We start from the raw sequence: 22,500 nt of genomic DNA on the forward strand, positions 1-22,500 counted from the left end.
CTCAAGCGTAAAGGCCGGAATACACGAAGCGTAAACTCTCGTATAAAGTCAGAATGTAATGCCAAAAAGTTTACGCTTCGTGTGGCAGGCATAATCGCGTGAAAGTTTATACCGAAACGTCAGATGCAATTACATTCGTGGTTTTTGGACGCAAAACACCTAAATCGTAAAGGTAAGATGATTTCTGAATGGTTTTTACTGGTTTTTTTAGATTTTCTGGCTCTACCAGCATGATGGAAGTGACCAGAGTAAAAAGACCAATTTTCCGGCACCTGGACCGCTCTTCCAGCTTCATAAATAGCCAAAAAAGTGATGAAAAAGATGATGCATGCGACGATGGGGAGATGCGGAATGTAAAAGAGAATGGATTATGAACAGTTTTCCGAAAAGGAATAAGCATATCATAAACAAAAATGTTGGTGTTTGAAATCACGTTGGTTACTCTCCGCTAAAATCTGCTTTCCTCTGCTGTTTCATACAGGTAAGCTAATTTTGGCTATGCTTCGGGGAAAACCCCGAGCGCGTGCCTTGGGTAAATCCCGAACGGCGTCGAAAGGATAGGCGACGACAACTCGGTCGGTGGTTTGCAAGTAGTAAAACAGGAAACAGAGTTCATTATTCATGCTGAAGCCGAAAGAATCATTTGGTGTTGGTTTTGGAATCAGTTTTGAGTTTCGATTACTGCGATTGCAAAACATCTTTCTCTTCGTTTTGTCACGTTACAGGTGAGAGTTGTAATTCTGTAGTTTGGCAACAGTGTTTTAATGTGGATTTGAATTCAACTTAATTATTTATAGAAATGGAGGTGATTGCTAACGATCCGGAGTGGATTCATCATTTACTGATCATTGCCAACAATGTGCGGATGCGCCGAGATGAGCCCAGGCGGAGTCGTCGAAGATGGTGGATGCGACCAATCTTCTTTCGACGGGAAGAAGATGGCAACGTTCTTCTCAACAACATACTAGAAGAGCAAATCAACGACACAATCAAAACGTTTCTCAGAATGAGAATGGAAGATTTTTATTTGCTGGAATCGTTGGTCCTGCATCGAATACAACGTTTAAACACAAACATGCGGCAAGCCATATCTCCTCGGGAAAGGTTGCTCATAACGCTGCGCTTCTTAGCGACAGGAGAATGTTATTCCAGTTTGCAGTTTTTGTTTCGGGTAAAAAATAAATTGTGCTTGAAGTATGCGAAGAAGAAGAAGGATATGAGATTCAACTGTTACTTATATCACAGGTGGCCAGACAAACGATCGGGAAGATCGTGCCAGATGTGTGTAATGCATTAGTGCAAGCGCTGAACGATTACGTAAAGGTAAGAACCTCAAACGATCTTAACAAAAAGGAAGTGACGGTGGTAGCGACTAGTGGAAATGATAAGTACTTAGTGTCTAAATCAACGGTATTCTTAATTCTAATCAGTTGATTCGTTGCGTTAATGAAATTCTGTTTTCATACTGTTTATTACTTGCTATAGGGTTGTTAATGACTAGTGAAAATAATAAGTACTTAGTGTCTAAATCAACGGCATTCTTAATTCTAATCAGTTGATTCGTTGCGTTAATGAAATTCTGTTTTCATACTGTTCATTACTTGCTATAGGGTTGTTAATGACTAGTGAAAATAATAAGTACTTAGTGTCTAAATCAACGGCATTCTTAATTCTAATCAGTTGATTCGTTGCGTTAATGAAATTCTGTTTTCATACTGTTCATTACTTGCTATAGGGTTGTTAATGACTAGTGAAAATAATAAGTACTTAGTGTCTAAATCAACGGCATTCTTAATTCTAATCAGTTGATTCGTTGCGTTCATTAATATCAGTTTCGATTCTGTGCATAGCTTGGTAAAGCTTTCCTATTACCAAGGTTTGAACTCGACTGTCAAAGCCATCAATCCAACTTGCAACATCGCTAGCAATTCTTGAGGATGTTTGCTGCATGTGTCGATTAGTAATATCGACTAGTGCCTGCAGTGATGTTGTGAGTTCGTTGTCGTTATTATCGTTTGCACGTTGTCTACGCTGCCTCTTTTTGGATGTTGATGCAACGGGGGGAGTGGGTGCACGCTGTGTCGATGTAGAGGGTTGCTGATTTGAATCGGCATTGGATAGCTCGTCATTGAAGGAAGAAAATATATCTGTCGATGGGCTATCTGCAATTCCCCACACATCGGGAATGATTTCTAAATCATGACATGGAGAAGCCGATCGCTGAGGAATGTTCTGTGATGAGCAGGGAACTTGTGATGTGACCGTCGATTGCATCGCTCTTGCGTTGATGGAATGTGATGTTGATGGAATGTGATGCGCTTGTCCAATCTGAAAATAAATAAAATGTTTTTTTATTGCAGTTCTATACTAATTTATAATTGTTTATCATTTTAATTCCAGCTACCGTCCAGCAGACAAGAGTGGCTGAAAATTTCGGAAGAGTTCGAGCAACGGTGGGGTTTCCCACATGCAATCGGTGCAATAGATGGGAAGCATATATCTATTGTAGCCCCAACAAATGCCGGTTCCACCTACTTCAACTACAAGCAGTTCAACAGCATGGTTTTGATAGCCTTAATTGATGCGGACTATAAATTTCTTTACGCAGACGTTGGAGGCCAGGGTAGCATTTCCGACGGTGGAATTTTTAAAAATTCTAATCTGTATCGTATGCTAGAAACTAAGACGTTGGACATTCCCGAAGCAGAACCACTTAAAATTCCATACGCTATAGAAGTGCCCTACTTTATATTAGGAGACAAAGCTTTTGCATTCACAGATTATTGCATACGTCCCTATGGGGGACAACGTCTAAGATCTATTGAAAGAAACTTCAATTACCGACATTCACGAGCTCGAATGCAGGTAGAAGATACCTTTGGTATCTTTACGAGCCGTTTCAAATTAGTTAATGGGCCAATTTATGTATCGACAGATGTAGCTCAAAGAGCCATCATAGCAGCGGTATATCTACATAATTTTCTTCGAACAAGAATGCCAGCACGATCAGAACCCACGCTAGCTAGACATTTGGATCGTGAATCAGAAATGCCGTTGCGAAGCTTAGTAGCGGTTGCCCATAGACCGTCCGAACGGCTTGCATCAATACGTAATCACATAGCAAACTATCTTTTTTACAATGATATATAAATAATTATATTTTAAAATGAAATATATTACTTACTGTGTCCGTTGTTTTCACCACATCCGAAGACTCGCTTACGAACAGCATTGACTCGTAGGCGAACCAACGTGGTGTATAAATTTCGTCGCGTCCTACGAAAGAATATCATGCTATTTTAAGGAAAATGTTGTATGAGAATATTAATGTTCAACATCCTACCTGACCCAGTCACCTGGCTTTTCTTCACTTTCGCCTTATATACACGAAAGTTAGCCAGCAGGGCCTTCCACTGGCGTTTAGCATCGTCCACGCTGATCAATAACTCATCTGCTATTATAGTCCATGCTTGTTCTTGTCTATTGATGTTCTTATAATCTTTGTTTCCTTTCTTCCATAGCCATGGGAACTTTTGTACAGCCTCAATCAATTTGATTGATTGCTCAGGGTTCTATAAGGAATATTTAAATATATTGTTATTCAAACAAAACATAAGATAACATAACAACATAATACACCACACCGAACTTCCTCGAACTCGTTCATACTGTACCACTGATTCGACTGCATTCCAAAAACTTGAATGTTTCTTTCCATCAATGATTTTCTCAAATTTTCTACTTCATTAATAGTGTTCATGAAGAAGTTTTTCAACAATGAAAGGACGTATATATTTGAAATATTAGTAGCAAACAGCTTCACAATGCGATTTAAAGTAGCTTCATAGTGTTATTTTATAAATGAATTTAAATAATTATGCTATTTAATTATATTTAAAAATGACTATCACTAATCACTAAACCAACAATTTAACTTTGATTTTGAAAACTAAATATTCCGTTTACCGGAGAATATTCCGAATCCGGAGGTTTCCGTCCTCCGGATGCGGAACGTTCCGGATCACCACTCTCATTACACTGACGCATTTAACCTATAAATGCTTACCATCTTTTCGTATTTGTGCTTTGGTTTTGTGGAAGCCATCGTTTGTGCTGAAAGTAAGTGAAATTTATAGTTAAATTGGATAAAATATTACAAGAGAGAACTTACATCCGCACGAAATAATTCTGTGTATGTAAACAAACCGTTTGACAGCCGTGTTTACGCTTGCTTTTACGCTCGGATTTACGCTCCGTGGGCCTATAATCTTTTTGGCATAAGTATAATCTTTTTGGCATTACATTCTGAGTTTATACGAGAGTTTACGCTTCGTGTATTCCGGCCTTAAATATAAAATTAATTTACACTTGAACATGTTTACATGACCGGGTTGAGACGTGTAATCCGAATTACACTGAACTTTTATCGACTTTTGTGAGAAAAATAGGATCTTTTTTCCGAAGAAAAAGATTAAAAACGCTAGTAATGATCACTCACTATTAATGCAAACCACAAACAGGAAATATAGCGAGGCAAATCGCTTGCAAACAGCGTTTACGCTAGGATTTATGCTCCGTGGACCTATAATCTCTTTTACACCGTGTAAACGGCAAATGTAAACTTTTTGGCATTACATTCTGAGATTATACGAGAGTTTACGCTTCATGTATCGCCGGCTTATAGTTTCTGTATTTCAAATCGTAAAATTGCAATGCCTCTAAACTTTGGCGTATCACTGTATTACCCCTGATACGAAGCGAGCAAAAACAACGCCAAGAAACCAGAAATAGCTACTTTTCGTTCACGTTGAAATATCACCGATTAGCACTGAAATTAGAACAAATTTAATAATGATAACTTGAGATACATTTAATAATAACACAGCGTAAACGCAGTTTCACGTATTTATTTGTTTTCTGCGTTTCTGCGTTTCTGCGTTCGTCTGTCACCCGCTTAAAAAATTTTTGACATGTTTACTCCAGCTACTTTACCAAAACAAAATAAAAGAAACCCGGCGGACTGTTTAGAATCGGCGCAATTATAAGTCTACTTATGCAATATTGCATAAACTGATAAAATAGTAGCCCTCTACAATCATCGAACCTGTACTTCGTGGCCACTAGTGAAAATTGCTAATTTCAAAAATGATGTCCCTGCTTTCAAAGCGGTATACGGCGGTGCGCTCACACGATCTCCAGAGATCCTTTTGTTTACGGTCCGTTTCTGTTCTAGTTTGTTCGCATCGATACCGAAGATTAGCTATCACCGAAGGCTGGCATCATCCGGTACAGTAGACAGCCAGGTTCAACTAAGCGATTCCTGCATAAATCGATTGAAGGAAATCTGCCAAAATGGTGCGTTCCTTCGGGTGTCCGTTGAAGGTGGAGGTTGTTCTGGATTTCAGTACAAATTTTCCATTGATAAGCAACTTGGCGACGATGATACCGTGCTAGGTGATGGCGTAGCCCGTGTGGCCATAGATAGTGCCTCTGCCGAGTACCTTAGCGGATCCACAATCGACTACCACACGGAACTTATACGCTCCGGTTTCCGCGTTATCAACAATCCAAAGGCGGAACAGGGCTGCTCCTGCGGAGCGTCCTTTGCAGTAAAACTTGATTAATGGTCGAAAGATCGGCTGTGTTGGGCGTGTAGGGCAACAATGCTTGACTAAAACGCTTTCTGTAGAAATGATATAAACATGTTCCATATTTATTACAGTTGAAGTTTCGTTTCACTTGTCGGTCAAGTGTTTCTTTTGCGGCGTTCCGAATTTGTTCTTTAAAGACGCCGCGTAAGTAAGAACGCCGGATTAGCTTTCATATTTACACACGACGGAAAACGTTTCACCACCTAACCGGTTGGCCAGCCACTCGTTCTTCACAACAGCCAGCTTGAACGCTTCGCACGTAAACTTCGCGTTCAGATTAGTGTGTAGAGCGCGGGCCATGCCGACAATTATTAAAAGATCCACTCCATTTCTCTCGATGGCTGCACACAACTCTGTGAATGGGATAAACATTGGACACGGTTATGGTTATGTTGGTTCTGATTCCAATGTGCCTCGTTTCACGTACCGCTTGAAAGCATTCGGAAATCTAAACACGGTCCGATTTGATCGTTGCCGAGAAGCACTAAGCGGCGCTCGTCGAAGTAGGCTATGCGCAAAACTTCGCACTGCTTGCAGCACACTTCGATCACATTGACCAGCTCCGAGAAAGTAATGTCGTTGATGGCCGGGTTGACCGTCGCACACAGTAAAACCTTAGTATTGCGCTTTAATAATTCACGCACGAGCGGTACGATTCCGAGCACAAAGTCAATGCCAGCGTTATCGGTGAAAATGGTGGCACATCGGTGAGGTACACCCTGGAAATGTAAACACAAGAAAAACACAACTTCCAGTACCACAGGTGCTACATCGATATACACCGCTAGGTGCAAAGCCCTGACGAACCTCTATTCTTTCAAGCCAACCGTCCAAATCATCGATGAGCCATGGTCTCTGCTGTATCCGATCGAGGGCCTGCTGGAGGCCAAAACTGCTGTTGGTTTCTAAAATTTGTGTCACAGCCTGAGCCCCCCAGTCGAACATGTTACCTACGGTGAACAGAGGACACGTTACATTCGTACTCAAAAAGTGGTTCGATATACACCGCTTACCTGCTAAGACTCCCCGAATGACTTCCGTCCACTTTTCCCGTATGCATGTCAACTCGTCCAGCTGGGATAGTCGCTGGTTCAACAAATTTACCGAAGCGTCATTTTCAATAGCCTTTTGTTCCTTCCAGGGATCATGAAATCCGTACCTTATCAGCGCACTTTCCACCACTTCGAGCAGATTCCTAATGCCTAGTGTAGAAAAGTTGCTGGAAAGACAAAATCAAATAGTCAGGGCACTTGGATCTGTTTTCGCCTCTCTCGCATTCGTTACCCTTTGCCGTTCTTAAGTTTGTTAAACTCCTCCACACAATGGTGCCGGAACTGCTCCGCTCGAACCTTCGCTGTCTCGTCCTTTGGTTGGCTGTTCAATGCTTGCCGTTCGAACTTGAGCAGCATCTGAGTGAAGCAGGCGAACCAGTAGCGCTGCGCCTCCTGATCCTGGTACAGATCAAGGGTATCGGGAGTGTAATTTGCGGCATCCGCTAGCAACGTGCAGGGCGCAAATTCTCCCCCCGGCTCGGCGTAGCTGTTGGTCCTGTTTTGCATGGTCATTTTTGCACGGAACCGCTTTTCACTGTAGCTGCACCTGATTTTTCCTTTTCTTGCTGCACACGGCGTCTATCACCATCAACCCCTAAACAATGCTGATGCTGCCACGAAGACGTTGGACAACAGAGTTAGGAACACTGCTGCGCCCTTGCTGCTAGGCCTGGCCGCAAGAATAACGCACTCATTCCTATTGTTTTGTTGCGGGTACGGAACGCAGGATATCTTTCTCGAAACCAGCTGAGCCCTTTTTTCACAGGTAGAGCGAATTTCAGTAACGCCAGGACTTGACGTCTGAGCAAAAAAAAACACAAGAGAAGGGCTGCCAAAATCGAAATCAAAAATTGAAACGGTTTGCTCTTTTGGCAACCAGGCCCCGCCGATTATTATTTTAAAATTTTTTGTGTTTAATTTGTGTTCAAGTTATTCAAACAGGTCATGTTATTTGCAAGAATAGACACAACTCATACCGTTCAGCGGACACTGCCATCCTCCTCCATGGTGACAGGCTGGCAATCAGATCTTCGCTAATCTTACATGTGTAAACCCGTATCCGCAGGAATTCGCTGATAACGCGATATGCGATAAACAGTGCACCTTGTAAATTAACATTGTTTGCCTTTTATCTTTACTCCGCCGCTACTTCGTCGTAATAAATTGGAGCGACCACCCATCCACATAATGGCGGTATTAGAAAACAGTACTAATGAGTGGCAGAGTATATTTCTTTTCACTTACACTATCCGTGCCCACCTAACACTACCCAAATCCTAATGGCTCACAGAGAATCCTACAGAGTCTCTGTTGTCTGCTTTAAAGCTTGTACATAATTTAATGGAATGATGCCGGAACTTTTCCGGTCCATTGAAGCGGCCAACACCCACCCAGTATTGAGCAGATGCCTGTCCAGTTGAATTTGCTTTGGTGCTAGTAGCAGCATTTGTCCACTGCGGATTGTCAATTCCTGAGGGTTGGAAGCATCGAAGTTATGCAGCACTTGCACTTCCAACGGATTGCTCCACTGTTTAGGGTCAGCCGACACTGTAAAGCATAATTGTTTGAAACATAAATTTCCCTCCAAACATTGGATAGCTCTGAAAACCTCTTACCAGTGTCTTCGTTCATTTTGGGGGCGAATAGCTTGATCAGTATGTATGGGACCGATAACATAAATCCCATGAAAAGTGCAGCAAGCAACGAGGACGAATGTTTTCGCTGCGCGCCATCCGGTGCGCTGCCATCTGCGGTGGTAGAAATGCGGAACGCTTCCTTGAATGCCTCCATCGTAGGATCTGTTTTGGTAATTCTGAGTTTATAGAGCATTCTGGAAAAGAAGACCGATGTTACGAAACAGTGATTCCTTATCCCAGTCGTCAGCGAAACGCGTCGAACATACTTTTTGTACAACCAAACTGCTGCCCGTACTAGAGCCAGCGATGACCAGAATTGAGCAAATGTTCCTTTAAGGTGGGCCAAGTTTGCTGCCACACTCAGCACTGCACGGAATGAGCTGGTTACTGCAAAAAATGTGGAATCGAGCATAGTGGCAACATTGCCGACCGCTCCGACTAGCGATTCAAGTATCTGGAACGCTGGACGAGAGCTCTCCTCTGCTAGTTGAATAAACCTACAATAAAAAAAAGCATATCTCTCAGACCATGATCGAAGGGATTTTGTCCTGTGAACCGAATCGAACTTGCCTGTGCTCTGGATAGTTCAAAGTCCCCGGATTCCCGTAGCCACCGTAGCCACCCTGTCCCATGAACCCACCGTATCCTCGATGTCCGTAGTAATCCATTGGGGAGTATCCTCCATAAGGGCTGTAGCCATGCATCCCCGATTGGCCTGCGAACCCGTATCTGCTTCCGTACATCATGTCCCCCCCACCACCCGTAAACTGTGGTCTAGGTGGCAGCGGTGGAGGATGACTAGTCGAAAGACTAGGAAAACCGGGGCCACTACTGAATACCCGTTCCTCATTGAGCGTGGTGTTGCGGAAATTGCTGGACATTATTGCACTGCAGTAACTTTGTTCATTAAAATCTCTAAATTATTCCGTGGTGCGATTGGAAAACAACACGATATGCTGATAGTCTTTTTCGCTTGTTGCGTATTTCTAGGCGTATAACAGCTGTATAACAATATCCAATATCATATCACAAAAGGTGACTTTTTCATACTGCGATCTGCGGGATAGAATAGCGATTTTGAGAATTCCTAACCGCCTACTTTAAACCCGCAGCAACCATCAAAGGAAAAGAACACAAAAGTAGGGCTGTGCGAAGCGGGAAGCCGGTCAGGGAAGCCCGTTCTAGGTTATCCCGTTCCCGATGTTTTAGTACGGTAGGCGCAATTATTTGTTAATTCCACTTTATCCATTCACTGCCCACTCGCTTATTTGAACTATGGTTTGTTTTAGCACCTTCCCGCAAAGATGCCTTCGTCTCCCAAGCGCAGAAAGGAGCGCGAACGACCGCGGCGCCGGAAGCGTTCCGGGGACCGCAGCCGTAGCGAAAGGGAGCGATCCGTTGGGCGGTAAGTTTGCAAGGTACCGCTTTTGCACGGTTCCTTTGATCTGCCTGTGCTGGTTGTCCGCGAAAGTTCGTCCAGAGTTAAGTTCCCCTTTGAAGTCCCACCCCACATGTTCGCCAGCAACATCCCTTTGATGCGTTCTCGACTGCGAAAGGATGCCCCCACAATAATTGCGTCAAAAGGGGGAGAAACAACCCCTATTGATTGACCCAGTTCGGTTCCATTATCGATATCATCTCCCTCGGCTGATGACTATTCGGTTGAAATGGCATTTATCGCATTGACACTCGCATGATCAGGACGTTCGGACGTGCAATTGCGATTTAACGGAAACAGGGAACGGCTCGTGATTGTCTCTGGAGAAACACACTCGATATTGCAATGCTGAACTAATCGCAGCATGTTGGAATCTTTCAGAGATCGCATACGTTCATCCGAGCGGGAAAGGGACCGTGAACGAGACCGTGATCGAGGAAGGCGGAAGTCAAGATCCAGATCGAGATCGCGTTCGAGATCGAGGTGAACAGTGTAGCAGTGTAGCGTATGAGTTTGAAAACATTCCAAGCAGTTAGCGGAAGTAGAGAGCGGAAGTGAACAAATGAATGTGTAAAATGGCAAATGCATTTTTTGTTTGCTTCATCGTTTCTACTCTCTGCTAATCGCATAACCGGCGCTCGCAATACTTAACATTGCCCTTGTTCCCTTGGTATCTGTCATTGTAGGTCATTTGAGCGCAGTTCAGACAAACCCATGCCATCGACCTCGTCTCGACGTGCTGCACAGATGAAACCCATGGTATCGGAGTCCGAGTTGGAGGGCAAAACGCCCGAGGAACAGGAGATGCTGAAAACCATGGGTTTCTGCGGGTTCGACACGACCAAAGGGAAGAAGGTGGAAGGGAACGACGTTGGGGAGGTGCACGTTATCCTGAAACGCAAGTACCGACAGTACATGAACCGCAAGGGAGGCTTCAATCGACCGTTGGATTTCGTAGCGTAACACGCACTGCCTGTGCCAGTGGCGTTCATTGATCCCGAATGGCACACAACACACAGGGTCCAACCTCACGTTCAATCCAATCTCAGGGGCATTCCATCGAATCAGGATGGGTAGCGCTAACGGATCTTGGCCTTTGGCCCTGTGCCATGGCGAGACGGCGGGTCGTTCGTGACGGTCTCACCAATCATTGTCTTGTTTTTCAGTTTTTTTTTTCAATTCTACAAGCTCATCGTATCCACCATCATCATTTTCATCTTTATAGTTATCGAACTGTTCATTTTCATTTTATTCCTTTAAACATCCAACCATGATGGTATATTTAAATGAATCCACAAGCAGCCTTTTGTGCCTGCGTGTGACATGCGCCTCCCGACTTTTGGGTGTGCTGTGTCACACGCGAGCCTTACAATAGTCAACCAACTGATCACCTCTTACGCACTCTGAACAGGCAGATCCACAAACAGGTTTATCAACTACAACAACTGCAACTGCAACGGGTCCCATAATACAACAATAGTTATTTAGTTTTCATATACACCAAATCAAAATTTACCACACACAACCACAAACACAATGCAATAGCCAAAACGCTGCACAACATCAGTGGCTGGATGTGGGGACGAGGCCCGCGTGTGGCCACAAGGCAACGTACGCTCTGGGGTACAGCGACAGGGCAGATGTGAAATAGGAACTTAGGTATTGAATGATAGGTGTTTAGGTTCTCGTGCCCTACCGATCCTTCGCATTATCAGTTTCGCACAGTTTCTGTTGTACATCAAAAGGGAGACCCTCTGGGTGGTCACACCGAGTCGTCCTAACTTGAATTACGAGATTCTTTCGTAGCGCAAGGTAAACCGTTCCCTGCATCCAGCGTTGATGGCGTGTAGCGTCAATAATATACCTCAACAAAACACCACAAACCATACAAAAAACAATAGATACAAATATCAGCCAATTTAAATATACCTCATATTTTTAGCAGATAAGCATTAATTATAGATTCACAGTGTCACAGTGTATCCGGACGGTGGTGCGGTTTGAAGTTGATTCAGCTGTGTTCCGTTTCAGTTCTGTTTTCACCTTTTCTCCTTTAATTCATTCTGTTAAATGAAATAAACTTATCATATCCCATAAGCGACTCACGAAGGAATGAAATAAAGAAACATTTTATGTTAAAAGCATCGCCTGGCAAGAAGACAATTCCGTGTGTTATTCAAGAGAAAGAACTGTTTTTTATGAACACTGTTCATATTAAAACGAACTGCTCATAGCTTAAGAATCTTCTTTAAATTTACTGTTTAGCTATTTCAATCAAAAGTTTTTCCCAAAAAAAAAACTAGCGACTAAGCATCTTATTACAAAGAAATGAAGGAAAGTAATTGTCAAATGATACTATAAAAATTATAACGATTAAATCAAAACTAAACAAATATAAGCGCGGTTTTGGGACAATGTTTAATGTTTTTTTTTCTGGACAGAAATAGTACACAACATGATAAACGATTTTTCTCACATACTGTAGACAAACAGGTTTTCAATTTATTGTAAAAAGGATTATTTGCGCATTCGTCAGTAACATATTGTTTGCTTATACCAGAGCTTCCTATTTTTGTTTAAATTTGTAATTTCTTTAATATTGTTTCATCTTCAGCTAGCGTTTACCCCGTCCGAGAGGACTAGAAGGATCGGGAATAGGGGAGAGAGAGAGAGATAGGAAGGTGGTTGATAGGGATTGAGTTGGGTTGGTTTTGGGGATTCCGTGTTGTCTCGGATCCGGGGAGAAGGTAGATGTATATATATATATATATGATTTTATTATTTAAATATTGTTTTCTTGGCTGTAACATGCTCCCTCTGTACGATTTGTTGAACACGCATATTTCATATATGTTGCTTGCCGGTCTGCTGTATCCACGTTCCGTTCCATTCCGTTACCATTCCAGTTAGCCTGCGGTCGTACTTCGTCCGATCGGATGGTTGGGTACTGTGCGCTGAGGATACCAATAACGTATCGCGTTTGTTCTCTTGCCTATCTTACGCATACGCATACGCAGAAGATATCGACACCTATCCTCTTCAACACCTCTCATGTCTTCTTACTGTATTCTATTACGGGCATTGTGTGCGCTTTATTTTTGTTTGATTTAGCCCACTCGAAACCCACACTACGGACCACCGGGACGACCGCTGGTACCGATCGCAGGTGGCTATGCAAACATCTATTAGGTTCTACTGCACAGCACAGCAGCCCCGATCGTACGGTTAGCTGTAATGCAATGAGGTTTAGCACGCGACTAACCGTTACTCGTGTAGGATACACCTGGGGGGAGGCCATTGAGAAGCGAAAAAGGCCAGCAAGTGGAACGAGCTGTAATGGTGATCAAATAATAAAGTGACTGTGATTAACTCACTCTCCATTCCAGCCGGCGGCTCGTGAAGCAGAACAAGGGGGCAAGCAAGCATTGGTGGCAGAAGTGCGTGTTTCGTTTGTTTCTGATTTATAATCCAACGCAATCGACCACCCTCTCGGGCCCTTGGGTGACTGGTGTGGATGATAATATTTGTGATAAAGGTTACCACAGTTACAAGCAGTAATACTATAAGATTTTCACACGCATGTATGCAAGACGGAAGAGAGGGAGAGAGGAGTATTATCGTTTCAACAAAACAACTGGTTCAACCCCGGTTCTGTCTCGTTCGACTCGAACTCGAACAAATGCACGAACCTCCTAATCTCATTCCCTACACTACACACTACGATACAATGCATTTAACTGGTTGAATCCTGCAACGATTGATTTTCGGGCACCTCTCTCTATATCCTCCTTGCACTCGTCGTGTTTTGTCATTTTATCTACCGTTCTAAGTTTTGATCATTCATTGCCTCTGCTCTACTGGATGAGATGTTCCTTGTCGAAGTGGTTTAAAATTGTCCGTTTGCTTAGTAAAGCAGTGAACCGTCTTACACGCAAAGAGGGAAAGAAAACTAAATCATTCGCTTAACGACTAACTTAACCGATATCAGGTCAGATGGGATAAAATAAAATATTTAGATAATAGATCAGCAAACAAAGCAGCAACAAATCGGACAGAATGTGCCGCGGCCTACTGCATCAGCGCTTCGTTATTTCTGCGACAAAACACGATTTTTACGAGATTTACGATAAAACAAATCTTTGGCGTTGGTGAATGCAACAACGGTTACTGTGATCAGTGTGAGGGCTAAAGGCTAGTGGCGGGATGGTAGATATACTGCCGGGAAGACTGCGCACTCCGGTTTGAGCAAAATAATTTCGTATGTGTACCCTGTTCGCGTAATACTTGGAGCATTAAAGGTCCCTAAACAGGACCGGAACGGAAGCGCTGTGGTAAATACACGCCGGTAAATCAATCGACAAGAACTGTGGCGGTCGCCCGATACCTTCCTCGTGACCAACGGCGCACACAATCGAATACTGGCAATTATCATGGCAATTTCTTGGAATGTTCGAACAAAACTAATAAAAACTATCGATTAAAAGACTCTTAACATAAACATTACGTGTGAATGTCGTAAAATAATACCATAAAATGCATCCTCAAACGGGTGTGCCCTGTACACATTAAAAATCTTGAAAATACCCATGCCCTGTATGTGGCCCCGGGAAAGGAAGACACCAAAAATGGGGCCCTCTGTGTCTGTTCCGATTGCACACTTTGAGATTACCGATACGAATCAATCAGACCGAAAGAGATCCACTGGGTATGCGAGCGACAATATTTCGAGTTTCGTTTTCTGAAAGGACCTTCTCATTGGGATTCTACAGCATGATGAAGCTGACCGCGGAAGGGGAGTAAGCGGTCGCAGCGGATAGCGTTCCCCGGGGACGGGGGGTCAGGCGGCGCTACTTTTTAGCTTTCTTCAGCAACAATGGTAGTCCTGTTTTAGTCTTGTGCTTCGAGACGAGTATGGTTGCAGTTTTACTATTTGGCTGCATTCCAGCCATTGGTTCTGCTCCACCATCATCCTCTCCGCAGGCCAATGGGACCGGTGCTGGAGCTGCTTCCGTTGGGGACTTGATGTCTTGTGGCATCACCGGAAGGTTGAATAGTGTCCCGGTCGTCTTGATGAGTGCATTTCTGGCAGTTGCACCATCTTTAACTGCCAAAGAATTACTTACTCTTGTACTGATTAAAACTATCGTTGAGCCCGTGCGCTGCTGCTGCTGCTGCTGGTGCAGCTGCGGGACATTGCTCTGATGGTGTCGTTCCGGCATCACCACCATTCGCCCGTCGATCGGTGCGGAAACGGTATTCGATGGATATTCGTTACTTAATCTCGCGTTGGATTCGCTGATCGTTTCTTCTGAGCGTTCCCCTTGCGTTGGTGGTACTGGATCTGTATAGTAGGTGAAAATACTGGTTGTTGGATTAGCTGGCGCGGGACCTTCCGGTTCGCCCAAGCTATTCGCCGCAGCGGTTATCACTTTCGTCGCACACGCGTCTCAAGTAGATTTGTGCTGTGCCTGAATCAACTTTTCCATCTCCTTGTGAATGCCACTGAGCTCGCTGATTTGGGCGTTAAACTGACTACACAAATTAGTCATTTGTTTTAGCTGCAACAATAACAGGGACACTGATTATGTATAGTTCCTGATCCTACAATCAGCTCGTCGTAGGACAAACGCTTACCATGGGATCGTTCTGCTTGTCCTTTAGGGATTTGTTGGCTGCCTTCAATTCGACCTCCTGGTTCATCAGTTCACTCTCGAGGCCCTCGATGCGTGACTTCAATGACACTATCTCACGGCGCAGCTCTTCCGTTAGCTCGTTGGCAACACCGGCAGTCGCTGCGGTTACGGCCGTACCACCAACACTCTTGGCCGATGCCTCCAGATCCTGGTAGCGCAACTTTAATCGTTGATTCTCCTCCTTGTACGAATGTAGCTGCCGTTTCCACTCGTCGACATTGGCCGTTGATTCCTGGAATCATATGATTGACATTCAGTTTCGAGGATACTGCAGGAAGATTGATCCCTCCTCCGGTCATGCATACACTAACCTGCAAGGCGCTAGTCAGCCGAAGATTGTTGCTTTTCAAAGTCGCCAACTCAATTTCCCACTTCTTGGCATTGGCGGAGCTGTCGGAGAGGGCAGAAAAGCAATTACATTAATACATTAATTCCCTGTAGCATAAGCTAGAAGCTTTCGAAGCATTACCTCTGTGCTAGTGCGTGTTTCAATCTTTCGTTCTCGTATTTTAGTTGCTGTTCTGTCGTGGAAGTTACGGTGCCATCGCTGGATGATGAGTTGTTAATTGACAGTTGCTTGAGTTCGTTAGTCAAGTTGTTGGCATTGGTCTCGCTGATATTGTGCGAAGGACTATCCGTCTTGCAAGTCTGTGTTATCGAAAGGTAAACGAAAAGAGGCAAACATTAGGCTATATACGGGAGAGGCAGTGTCACCAAGTGTATTACCGTTGGAATGGGATTGGCCGGAGCTAGTGGAGGCTCAAGATTTCCCGATTCGAAGATATCGCCACTGTTGGCCGACGCACGTGCAGTGATTGGTGAAGCATTGGCGGAGGCAGCGGCCGAGTTGCCATTAGCGGACGCTTTGTTCAGCGCATCCTTAGTAGCTTCCTTCACTTCTTGAAATTTTACTATAAACTGTGGCCACCGGAAACGCAATGCATTAGCGATCCAACCGGACGGATTTACTGTTCCTGCTTGATACATACCTTGCCCAGTTCAGCCTCCGAGGCAAACCCTAGTCCGTAGACGGTATTGGCACGTACATCACTCCATTGGCCGAACTTTTGCGAAGTTTGCGTGAACGTCATATTAGGTGTAATGGTAGAATTGATTACCGCCTGCAAGGGAAGACCAATCAACCGTCATTAACTCGTCGTTCACAACCCCCCCCCCCCCCCCCCCCCTCTACCCCACCAGCATTCCCGTGGTCGGGATGCTGTGAACTCGCCTACCTTGCTACCTTCAACGCTGATGATCCGGTACAGGTTCCGGGAGGAGTCGTAGAAGAAGCTCACCGCGATGGCTTTCGAGCTCGCTGTGATCCATGTTCGTTTGGTTTTGGGATCTATGTGAAACACATGAGCGTTGCAAGTGAAGATCGGTTGCTCCCTGTAAGATCAAACAGAAATGTGAACGACCAGCCCAACCTTCCTGCCCGACCCATAAACAAGAGGTCCATCCAGCGCTGCTGAAGCCCCATGCTCCCGTATCGTGGGCCAGTGGATCGGATCGCATCGAATCCACACACAATGTGGAGGCCCAGCGAACAGGAAGAACAATTTAATTCGCTCACGTTAGCCCAATACTTACCCCATTTTCTAGGACAGCTTGCACATTCATAAAATAGATTTCACGCACCGCCCTTCAGTAGTTTTTTTTCGTGAACGGGTTTTGACAACTCCAATCATGGGCCATTTATAAACCGTGTTTGACGGCTGGGACGACATTTTCTCCCGATCAACAAATTGACTTCAATCGTCAATAAATTGAAGTTGTTCTTATTGCGCACGAAATAGTGGAAAAATGTTGAGCTTTCCTCATTCTCCTACCAATTTTATTAAACAGACGTTAATTAGTAAACGACAGATTATCACACTAGCTATATTCGTTGAGCGCAAACGTGGACCGAAACATGAATTCATTTTACTGAAAACAGGAATGATAAGCGGCCCATACACGCTCATTTTTATTGATCAATCCATGCAGCTTGCATACATTGACGTAAATATATTTATGTGTTTGGGCTACATTGATGCTTTTGGCGATCAAATTTAAATCGGCCCACAAACCTTTAATTTTATGCATCTATGTTTTAGATGAAGAAATAGTTTAATTGGCCGCTGTAGAGTACAATCAATCAATTCATAGTAGCGGGCGACCATTGACGCACCTGCACAGGATTGACCGCACACTGTAGTAGGAAGGTATTCGTTTTTTTTGTAATATTTTTTACATCAAATAGACCATGAATAAAGGAAGTGAAAGAATAATTCTACATAATTATTTTTCGAAGTTTGAGTTGATTGAAACTTGTGTTGCTTGTCCAGAAAACTGGGAAGAAGTAGTGGTTGAATACTATCACGCTGTGCGTACGAGACCACAATCCCAGACCGAAAGTTTTAAGATGTGAACTTAATTAGTCCCTTATGGTAGAGCAGCTGCGAGAAAACCCTGATAATCTGTTCTTCTTTTCCGACATGTGGACAGTATTTGATCCACCCATCATGCGCATGCACGATCTTCTAATGGTTTGGCGTAGTGCATGCGGTTTGACTACAATGGCAGCTATAAGAGAATTTTAAAATCGGTAAATAAAGAAATGAAAATAGTCCAGGCAGGATTACATTCTTTCCATACGCTACGCTATTCCCGATGATGCATCTGTGCTGTAAACTATCAAAAATCACCGAGAACTTCACTTATAGTCAAGAGATCAACCGACAACGACAAAACACAAGGGATTCACGCTAGAAAGATAGTAACAGACCAAACATTATTCTAGTCTGAAGAAACTAATCTACTCGAGATTAACAGGTTTCTCGAGGAACGGCAAACCTGTACTAGTACTCACATAGGCACTGTTCCAAAATGATGAAATCCTCTAATGCGCGTTAAAGAGAAGATTTTTTGCTTCTTATGCGAGGAGGGACGGTGGAGAAGCCGATACTATGTGGAGCTATAAATGCAGTATGATCATCTCAAATTCGCGCCTCTGATGAAACTCGGTCGACTTCGGTAGGTTGGCGTCAGGCTTTGGAACGGCAGACGATGATCTAAGTACCGTAATGTCTTCTTACACCTTGAAAATGTACAGAACAGATTGGATAGATCCAAAACCAAGATGGAGAGATGGCATCAACACTTATTCAGAAGGAATACATCAGAGGGAAAGAAGGATTCTTCACAAGGACAGGTCCGCCACGGTCCGGTCGGACAGGTGATAAGTAAATATAGCTGATAATTATCATTTTGATTTTTTCTCATTCATTTAAAGAGCATTGGTTTCCGGTGCTTATAGCTACTACGTAAAACTCTTCAGTCAATTCATTCCTTTTCTTGGGCCATTTTTTGCAGCCAACTGCGATTGTTCAACGGGATTCTCGGTTTTTATACAGAACTACGAACGATTTCAAATATTATTCTAAGCAGTGTAGTAGGAGTTTGCATGCCAAGCATTACAGGAGAGGAGCAGAAATCTACCGAAAGAATACAATCCGAACGCCCCACTCCGGAGCTGCTGCTGCCGGGTATGAATGAAATTAATTTATTGTATGTGACGTCGTCTTCGCCTTTTTGGCGCATGCGTGTCGCAGTCAATTCGCTGTAAACGGTAGGCTTGTTGGCGAGAATCCTATCAATAAAATTCCAGTGCTGATTGCCACGAGCTACAACAGGGCGCCGCGGTAGACGAGAACCTGCTGCATAAATGCTTTGGCTCAGGGAAGGAAAGCACCGAGTTGCAGGTTTGGATGCCGCGTTCGTCGACTGAAAAGCTGCTTGTGCTGGTGGTTAATCGTCCCACGAGGGTGTTTATAAACGGTGAAAAGTGAAAAAATGTCGTTCATTCTCCGCAGTATACCGGATTGAACATACCACCCGCGGTGAATTACTGATAACAGCTGCTGTACCCCACGCCATACACGTAGGCGGGTTTGTGCTGTTAACCCGTGCGCCAAAGCGGAAGTGCCTCTAGTAGTTGGTGCAGTGAGTACCGTACTATGAAATTGGGCCACTATTTCGATTCCAGTTCCGGTTGCGCTCGCATTACGCTCGGGGACAATATGCATGGATAAGGTTGAGACATCTTTTACACTTTTCCACAGCGAAAAACCACTGAGAACAACTCCGAGCTTGGCCTGTCCTAGCTGCTGTTTGCTCAAGGTGCCGTTCTCGATGTGAAAATGACCTTCTGCCGTGTTCGGTTATCCCTTCTGACAATATGGAACATCTTTCTGGTGCTGCCGATTGTTTCGTCGGACCATGACTACATGCCAGGTGAGCATCGCAAACCCAGGGATGGTTGGTTGAGCAAATGAGGTCAGTTAGACGATGGATCTATGGCGGAGTGAAATTTACAAAACAAAGACCCCACCATCCATCTGTTGCAGTTTGTCCGCAATGGCTGTGTTTGTACGCGCGTTGTTGTGTGGCCGCTCACAATGAACCGCACAATTCTATTAAACTTGTTGTTCCCTATTCCCGATTAAACTTGTTGCATTCCGAGTTATCGAAGTAAAAAGCAAGCATATGTTCGGATTTATTTTTCCGGAGAATAATAAAGATATGTATATCTATAGATTTTCAATCTTTACCCCATATTTTTGTATCAATCTATCTATCAATCAGTATAGTTTAGTATAAACTTTTAGGAACAATCGGTGCTCCAAATTATAGGCAAATATAATGGCACAAGAAGTGGCTAGACAGGAATTGCGTTATAAAACATTTTTAAATTGGATTACTGAAAACTTGTTTTACTTTCTTGTCCTTAGGCTATCACCGACGGCTTCATCCGGCATCGTACACAAACAAAGGTAACGCGATGGCGTGGTATCTTTCACTGTTCCACAATGCTTGTGTACTGTTTTCATTTCAATATTTTATCCATAACTCTCTAGATGTTCAAGAAATCTCAGATGGCGTGGTAAAAACGATTAACATATTAATAGAAGAACAAGCGAGGCGCCGATTCCTGGAGCATCTGCAACAACTTCGCGCCAGTGGCAGTAACAGTCTTCCTGCGCCGTCTCACCGTGTTCAGGATGATTTGTCGGAACAGCATCGCCCTACCTACAGTTACCAGTTGCCGCTCAGTAACCAGATCAATCCGAATGAACCGATCCACTTTGCCGTTGGTCCAAACGATCCAAGGTACTATGATAAAACCGATGAAATGCTTTCCGGCGAAAGCTTGGAGTCGGTTGGCATTTACCCACAAGAAGATCAAAAAGGACCATCCGTGAATGAAGGAGGAAACGCCCGTCTTTCTGCTCCGCTACTACCAATCCAACCTAAGATTGGTAAGGGAGGTCACGGTCGGAATCGTTCCAATGCAGCAGTTGGCGCCGGAATCGAAAGCAGCTTCACAGATCGTACCAATTCGAATACAGTTGTGCAACAGCCGATAGAACTCGGTAACCGATTTGGCATGTACCTTATTGCGATGATAGCCGGTGTAAGTGCGGCCGTTACTGTTGCTCTGATATCGGTCGCTTTTGGTTGGTACACGTGAGTATTTGTGGAAAAGTTTCATACCTCTTGATAGTAGCTGATTGCTTCTACTTGCGCTTATCAGGCTACACAAGCGTAATAAGGCTGCTGCTGACGTCGAATATCCGGCCTACGGTGTAACCGGGCCGAATCGCGACACATCTGCAGCCACTGCAGCCGCTGCCGGTGACCGCAAACTGGCACAGAATGCCCAAATGTATCATTATCAACACCAAAAGCAGCAAATCATTGCAATGGAAAACACTACCCGTAGCTCCATACACTCAGAGCAGCCGAGTGAGGATGAAAACGAGGAAGGTGATTACACTGTCTACGAATGTCCTGGATTGGCACCGGTAAGAAGGAGCACAACGGACTTTACTGCGTACCGCATCAGTATGCTCGCTATCACGATTGTATTCTTGTTTCTAGACGGGTGAAATGGAGGTCAAGAATCCGCTCTTCCTCGAAGATGCCCCCGGAGGGGGAATGTCGCTACAAGCTTCGCTCAGTGGCGATGGTCCTGCGGTCGGTGCGCAATATGTAGAGAAGGCCGTTCAACCACAAACTCGCACCAATAACAAATAATTTGTTGAGGTAATTAATTTACATATTTGACACGAGATGGTTTGACGAAACTCAAATGGAATACTTTTCATTTTCCACATACAGGGTGCCTGAGAACTACCCACACAACAGCAGCTTAGCAACTTTCAAACTCAGTTCTGTCCATAGCTGCGCGCGAAGCGTTTACTTGAAAAAACCTAAGCCCTCCAACTTATAACTTTTCTCGAATTTAAAATTCAATCAGAACGTCACTTTACATAAAATTTTGTTTTTACAAATGCTGTCTTGGAAGGCCTAAACTAGCACGGGTTACATTTTCTCTCACTTTTCGATTCTTTTTACTTCAAACGATACATGCTTTCATATCTTCAACGAATCAATTGCCTAAACGCATCATGATGTTCCATAGAGATTCTGAACAATTTCCACGAATCAATATGACAATTATTGGACAGATGGAACGAGCATAATGGGTAGTACATTTGTACGATTACTGTAAACCAAAGTTGAATTATGCAGTAATGGAAGGAAGTGAAGGGAGAACACCGAAAGTGGGTGTGTAGACAACAATTCCACACATCCACACACAAACATACATAGCCACACACAGGCATGATTATCTATTAATATATAAATATATATACACTTATATATATTCATATATCAATGTTAAAGAAATTGTATGAAATCAGAGATTTATTCTTGTCAGGCACTGTGCAATTACGTGGAGAAAGTGAAGAAGAAACAGGAGAGACAGCAACGATCCCATATAAAATGTGCAGAGAAAAAAACTATTGTTGCAAGTGAAGAGGCTATAGTCAAATCAAACGGTCGAATAGGTTGGATAGAACGCAAGGTAAACAATTGATAAAAAAAGGATGATTGTGATAGACAAAGAGGAAACGCTAGCAGGGGAAAGATTATTTTATGATCCAGTCTAGAATAGTACCAAAGACGGACGAGGTCGCT

The 22,500-nt window shown here is 43.8% G+C and overlaps 7 protein-coding genes across 9 annotated transcripts in view; 3 read left to right on the plus strand and 4 right to left on the minus strand.

Annotated features, from left to right (window-relative positions):
* Positions 1 to 1,797: 1,797 nt before the first annotated feature.
* On the minus strand, positions 1,798 to 4,105 carry LOC126575574 (uncharacterized). The gene is made up of 4 exons (XM_050236333.1): positions 4,067 to 4,105; positions 3,344 to 3,572; positions 3,185 to 3,276; positions 1,798 to 2,328 (listed from the first exon to the last, which is right to left on the minus strand). The coding sequence occupies exons 1-4, from the start codon at positions 4,103 to 4,105 to the stop codon at positions 1,798 to 1,800; spliced, it is 891 nt and encodes a 296-aa protein (XP_050092290.1).
* A 902-nt stretch (positions 4,106 to 5,007) lies between these two features.
* On the plus strand, positions 5,008 to 5,727 carry LOC126569146 (iron-sulfur cluster assembly 2 homolog, mitochondrial). The gene is made up of 2 exons (XM_050226053.1): positions 5,008 to 5,168; positions 5,234 to 5,727. The coding sequence occupies exons 1-2, from the start codon at positions 5,146 to 5,148 to the stop codon at positions 5,622 to 5,624; spliced, it is 414 nt and encodes a 137-aa protein (XP_050082010.1). The 5' UTR covers positions 5,008 to 5,145; the 3' UTR covers positions 5,625 to 5,727.
* On the minus strand, positions 5,681 to 7,685 carry LOC126569139 (4'-phosphopantetheine phosphatase). Its single transcript, XM_050226039.1, has 5 exons — positions 6,936 to 7,685; positions 6,665 to 6,870; positions 6,459 to 6,601; positions 6,079 to 6,370; positions 5,681 to 6,004 (listed from the first exon to the last, which is right to left on the minus strand). The coding sequence occupies exons 1-5, from the start codon at positions 7,214 to 7,216 to the stop codon at positions 5,814 to 5,816; spliced, it is 1,113 nt and encodes a 370-aa protein (XP_050081996.1). The 5' UTR covers positions 7,217 to 7,685; the 3' UTR covers positions 5,681 to 5,813.
* Positions 7,686 to 7,914: 229 nt separating this feature from the next.
* On the minus strand, positions 7,915 to 9,304 carry LOC126569140 (peroxisomal membrane protein PEX13). Its single transcript, XM_050226040.1, has 4 exons — positions 8,911 to 9,304; positions 8,607 to 8,837; positions 8,320 to 8,534; positions 7,915 to 8,251 (listed from the first exon to the last, which is right to left on the minus strand). The coding sequence occupies exons 1-4, from the start codon at positions 9,219 to 9,221 to the stop codon at positions 8,001 to 8,003; spliced, it is 1,008 nt and encodes a 335-aa protein (XP_050081997.1). The 5' UTR covers positions 9,222 to 9,304; the 3' UTR covers positions 7,915 to 8,000.
* A 158-nt stretch (positions 9,305 to 9,462) lies between these two features.
* LOC126569145 (U4/U6.U5 small nuclear ribonucleoprotein 27 kDa protein) lies at positions 9,463 to 11,923 on the plus strand. Its single transcript, XM_050226051.1, has 4 exons — positions 9,463 to 9,553; positions 9,630 to 9,745; positions 10,160 to 10,261; positions 10,465 to 11,923. Exons 2-4 carry the CDS (start codon positions 9,645 to 9,647, stop codon positions 10,739 to 10,741), a joined length of 480 nt encoding a protein of 159 aa, XP_050082008.1. The 5' UTR covers positions 9,463 to 9,553; positions 9,630 to 9,644; the 3' UTR covers positions 10,742 to 11,923.
* Positions 11,924 to 15,195: 3,272 nt separating this feature from the next.
* On the minus strand, positions 15,196 to 17,143 carry LOC126569138 (homer protein homolog 1). Its single transcript, XM_050226038.1, has 8 exons — positions 17,065 to 17,143; positions 16,707 to 16,863; positions 16,461 to 16,592; positions 16,198 to 16,389; positions 15,941 to 16,119; positions 15,783 to 15,861; positions 15,413 to 15,703; positions 15,196 to 15,336 (listed from the first exon to the last, which is right to left on the minus strand). The coding sequence occupies exons 1-8, from the start codon at positions 17,067 to 17,069 to the stop codon at positions 15,226 to 15,228; spliced, it is 1,146 nt and encodes a 381-aa protein (XP_050081995.1). The 5' UTR covers positions 17,070 to 17,143; the 3' UTR covers positions 15,196 to 15,225.
* A 1,810-nt stretch (positions 17,144 to 18,953) lies between these two features.
* Positions 18,954 to 22,500, plus strand: part of LOC126569137 (uncharacterized) — a 3,957-nt gene continuing 410 nt past the window's right edge. The window contains exons 1-8 of one of the 3 annotated variants that reach the window (XM_050226036.1): positions 18,974 to 19,023; positions 19,329 to 19,458; positions 19,578 to 19,749; positions 20,247 to 20,288; positions 20,373 to 20,982; positions 21,050 to 21,320; positions 21,397 to 21,561; positions 21,637 to 22,500. The exon at positions 21,637 to 22,500 is cut by the window's right edge and continues 410 nt beyond it. In XM_050226036.1, the coding sequence (XP_050081993.1) occupies positions 19,656 to 19,749; positions 20,247 to 20,288; positions 20,373 to 20,982; positions 21,050 to 21,320; positions 21,397 to 21,552 (1,173 nt within the window). In that variant the 5' untranslated portion in view covers positions 18,974 to 19,023; positions 19,329 to 19,458; positions 19,578 to 19,655 and the 3' untranslated portion in view covers positions 21,553 to 21,561; positions 21,637 to 22,500. The other 2 variants (XM_050226037.1, XM_050226034.1) reach the window with 2 other exon arrangements.

The sequence above is a fragment of the Anopheles aquasalis genome, chromosome 2 (assembly GCF_943734665.1).
Source record: "Anopheles aquasalis chromosome 2, idAnoAquaMG_Q_19, whole genome shotgun sequence".
NCBI classification, from domain to species: Eukaryota; Metazoa; Arthropoda; class Insecta; order Diptera; family Culicidae; genus Anopheles; species Anopheles aquasalis.

Excerpts from the sequence above, each read along its gene's own strand:
- LOC126575574 (XM_050236333.1), bottom strand. The coding sequence starts at position 4,105 with ATGGCTTCCACAAAACCAAAGCACAAATACGAAAAGATG. Across the intron at positions 3,573-4,066 it reads AGCACAAATACGAAAAGATG|AACCCTGAGCAATCAATCAA; the intron begins GTAAGCATTTAT and ends TATTCCTTATAG. Across the intron at positions 3,277-3,343 it reads AAGCCAGGTGACTGGGTCAG|GACGCGACGAAATTTATACA; the intron begins GTAGGATGTTGA and ends ATTCTTTCGTAG.
- LOC126569140 (XM_050226040.1), bottom strand. The coding sequence starts at position 9,221 with ATGTCCAGCAATTTCCGCAACACCACGCTCAATGAGGAACGGGTATTC. Across the intron at positions 8,838-8,910 it reads TTGAACTATCCAGAGCACAG|GTTTATTCAACTAGCAGAGG; the intron begins GCAAGTTCGATT and ends TTTTTATTGTAG. Across the intron at positions 8,535-8,606 it reads GCAGTTTGGTTGTACAAAAA|AATGCTCTATAAACTCAGAA; the intron begins GTATGTTCGACG and ends CTTCTTTTCCAG.
- LOC126569138 (XM_050226038.1), bottom strand. Across the intron at positions 16,390-16,460 it reads CGGAGGCTGAACTGGGCAAG|TTTATAGTAAAATTTCAAGA; the intron begins GTATGTATCAAG and ends CGGTGGCCACAG. Across the intron at positions 15,704-15,782 it reads GGCTGACTAGCGCCTTGCAG|GAATCAACGGCCAATGTCGA; the intron begins GTTAGTGTATGC and ends ATATGATTCCAG.
- LOC126569139 (XM_050226039.1), bottom strand. The coding sequence starts at position 7,216 with ATGACCATGCAAAACAGGACCAACAGCTACGCCGAGCCGGGGGGAGAA. Across the intron at positions 6,871-6,935 it reads AAACTTAAGAACGGCAAAGG|CAACTTTTCTACACTAGGCA; the intron begins GTAACGAATGCG and ends TTGTCTTTCCAG. Across the intron at positions 6,371-6,458 it reads GTTGGCTTGAAAGAATAGAG|GGTGTACCTCACCGATGTGC; the intron begins GTTCGTCAGGGC and ends TTACATTTCCAG.
- LOC126569145 (XM_050226051.1), top strand. The coding sequence starts at position 9,645 with ATGCCTTCGTCTCCCAAGCGCAGAAAGGAGCGCGAACGACCGCGGCGC. Across the intron at positions 9,746-10,159 it reads AGGGAGCGATCCGTTGGGCG|AGATCGCATACGTTCATCCG; the intron begins GTAAGTTTGCAA and ends GGAATCTTTCAG. Across the intron at positions 10,262-10,464 it reads AGATCGCGTTCGAGATCGAG|GTCATTTGAGCGCAGTTCAG; the intron begins GTGAACAGTGTA and ends CTGTCATTGTAG.
- LOC126569146 (XM_050226053.1), top strand. The coding sequence starts at position 5,146 with ATGATGTCCCTGCTTTCAAAGCG. Across the intron at positions 5,169-5,233 it reads ATGTCCCTGCTTTCAAAGCG|TTTGTTCGCATCGATACCGA; the intron begins GTATACGGCGGT and ends TTTCTGTTCTAG.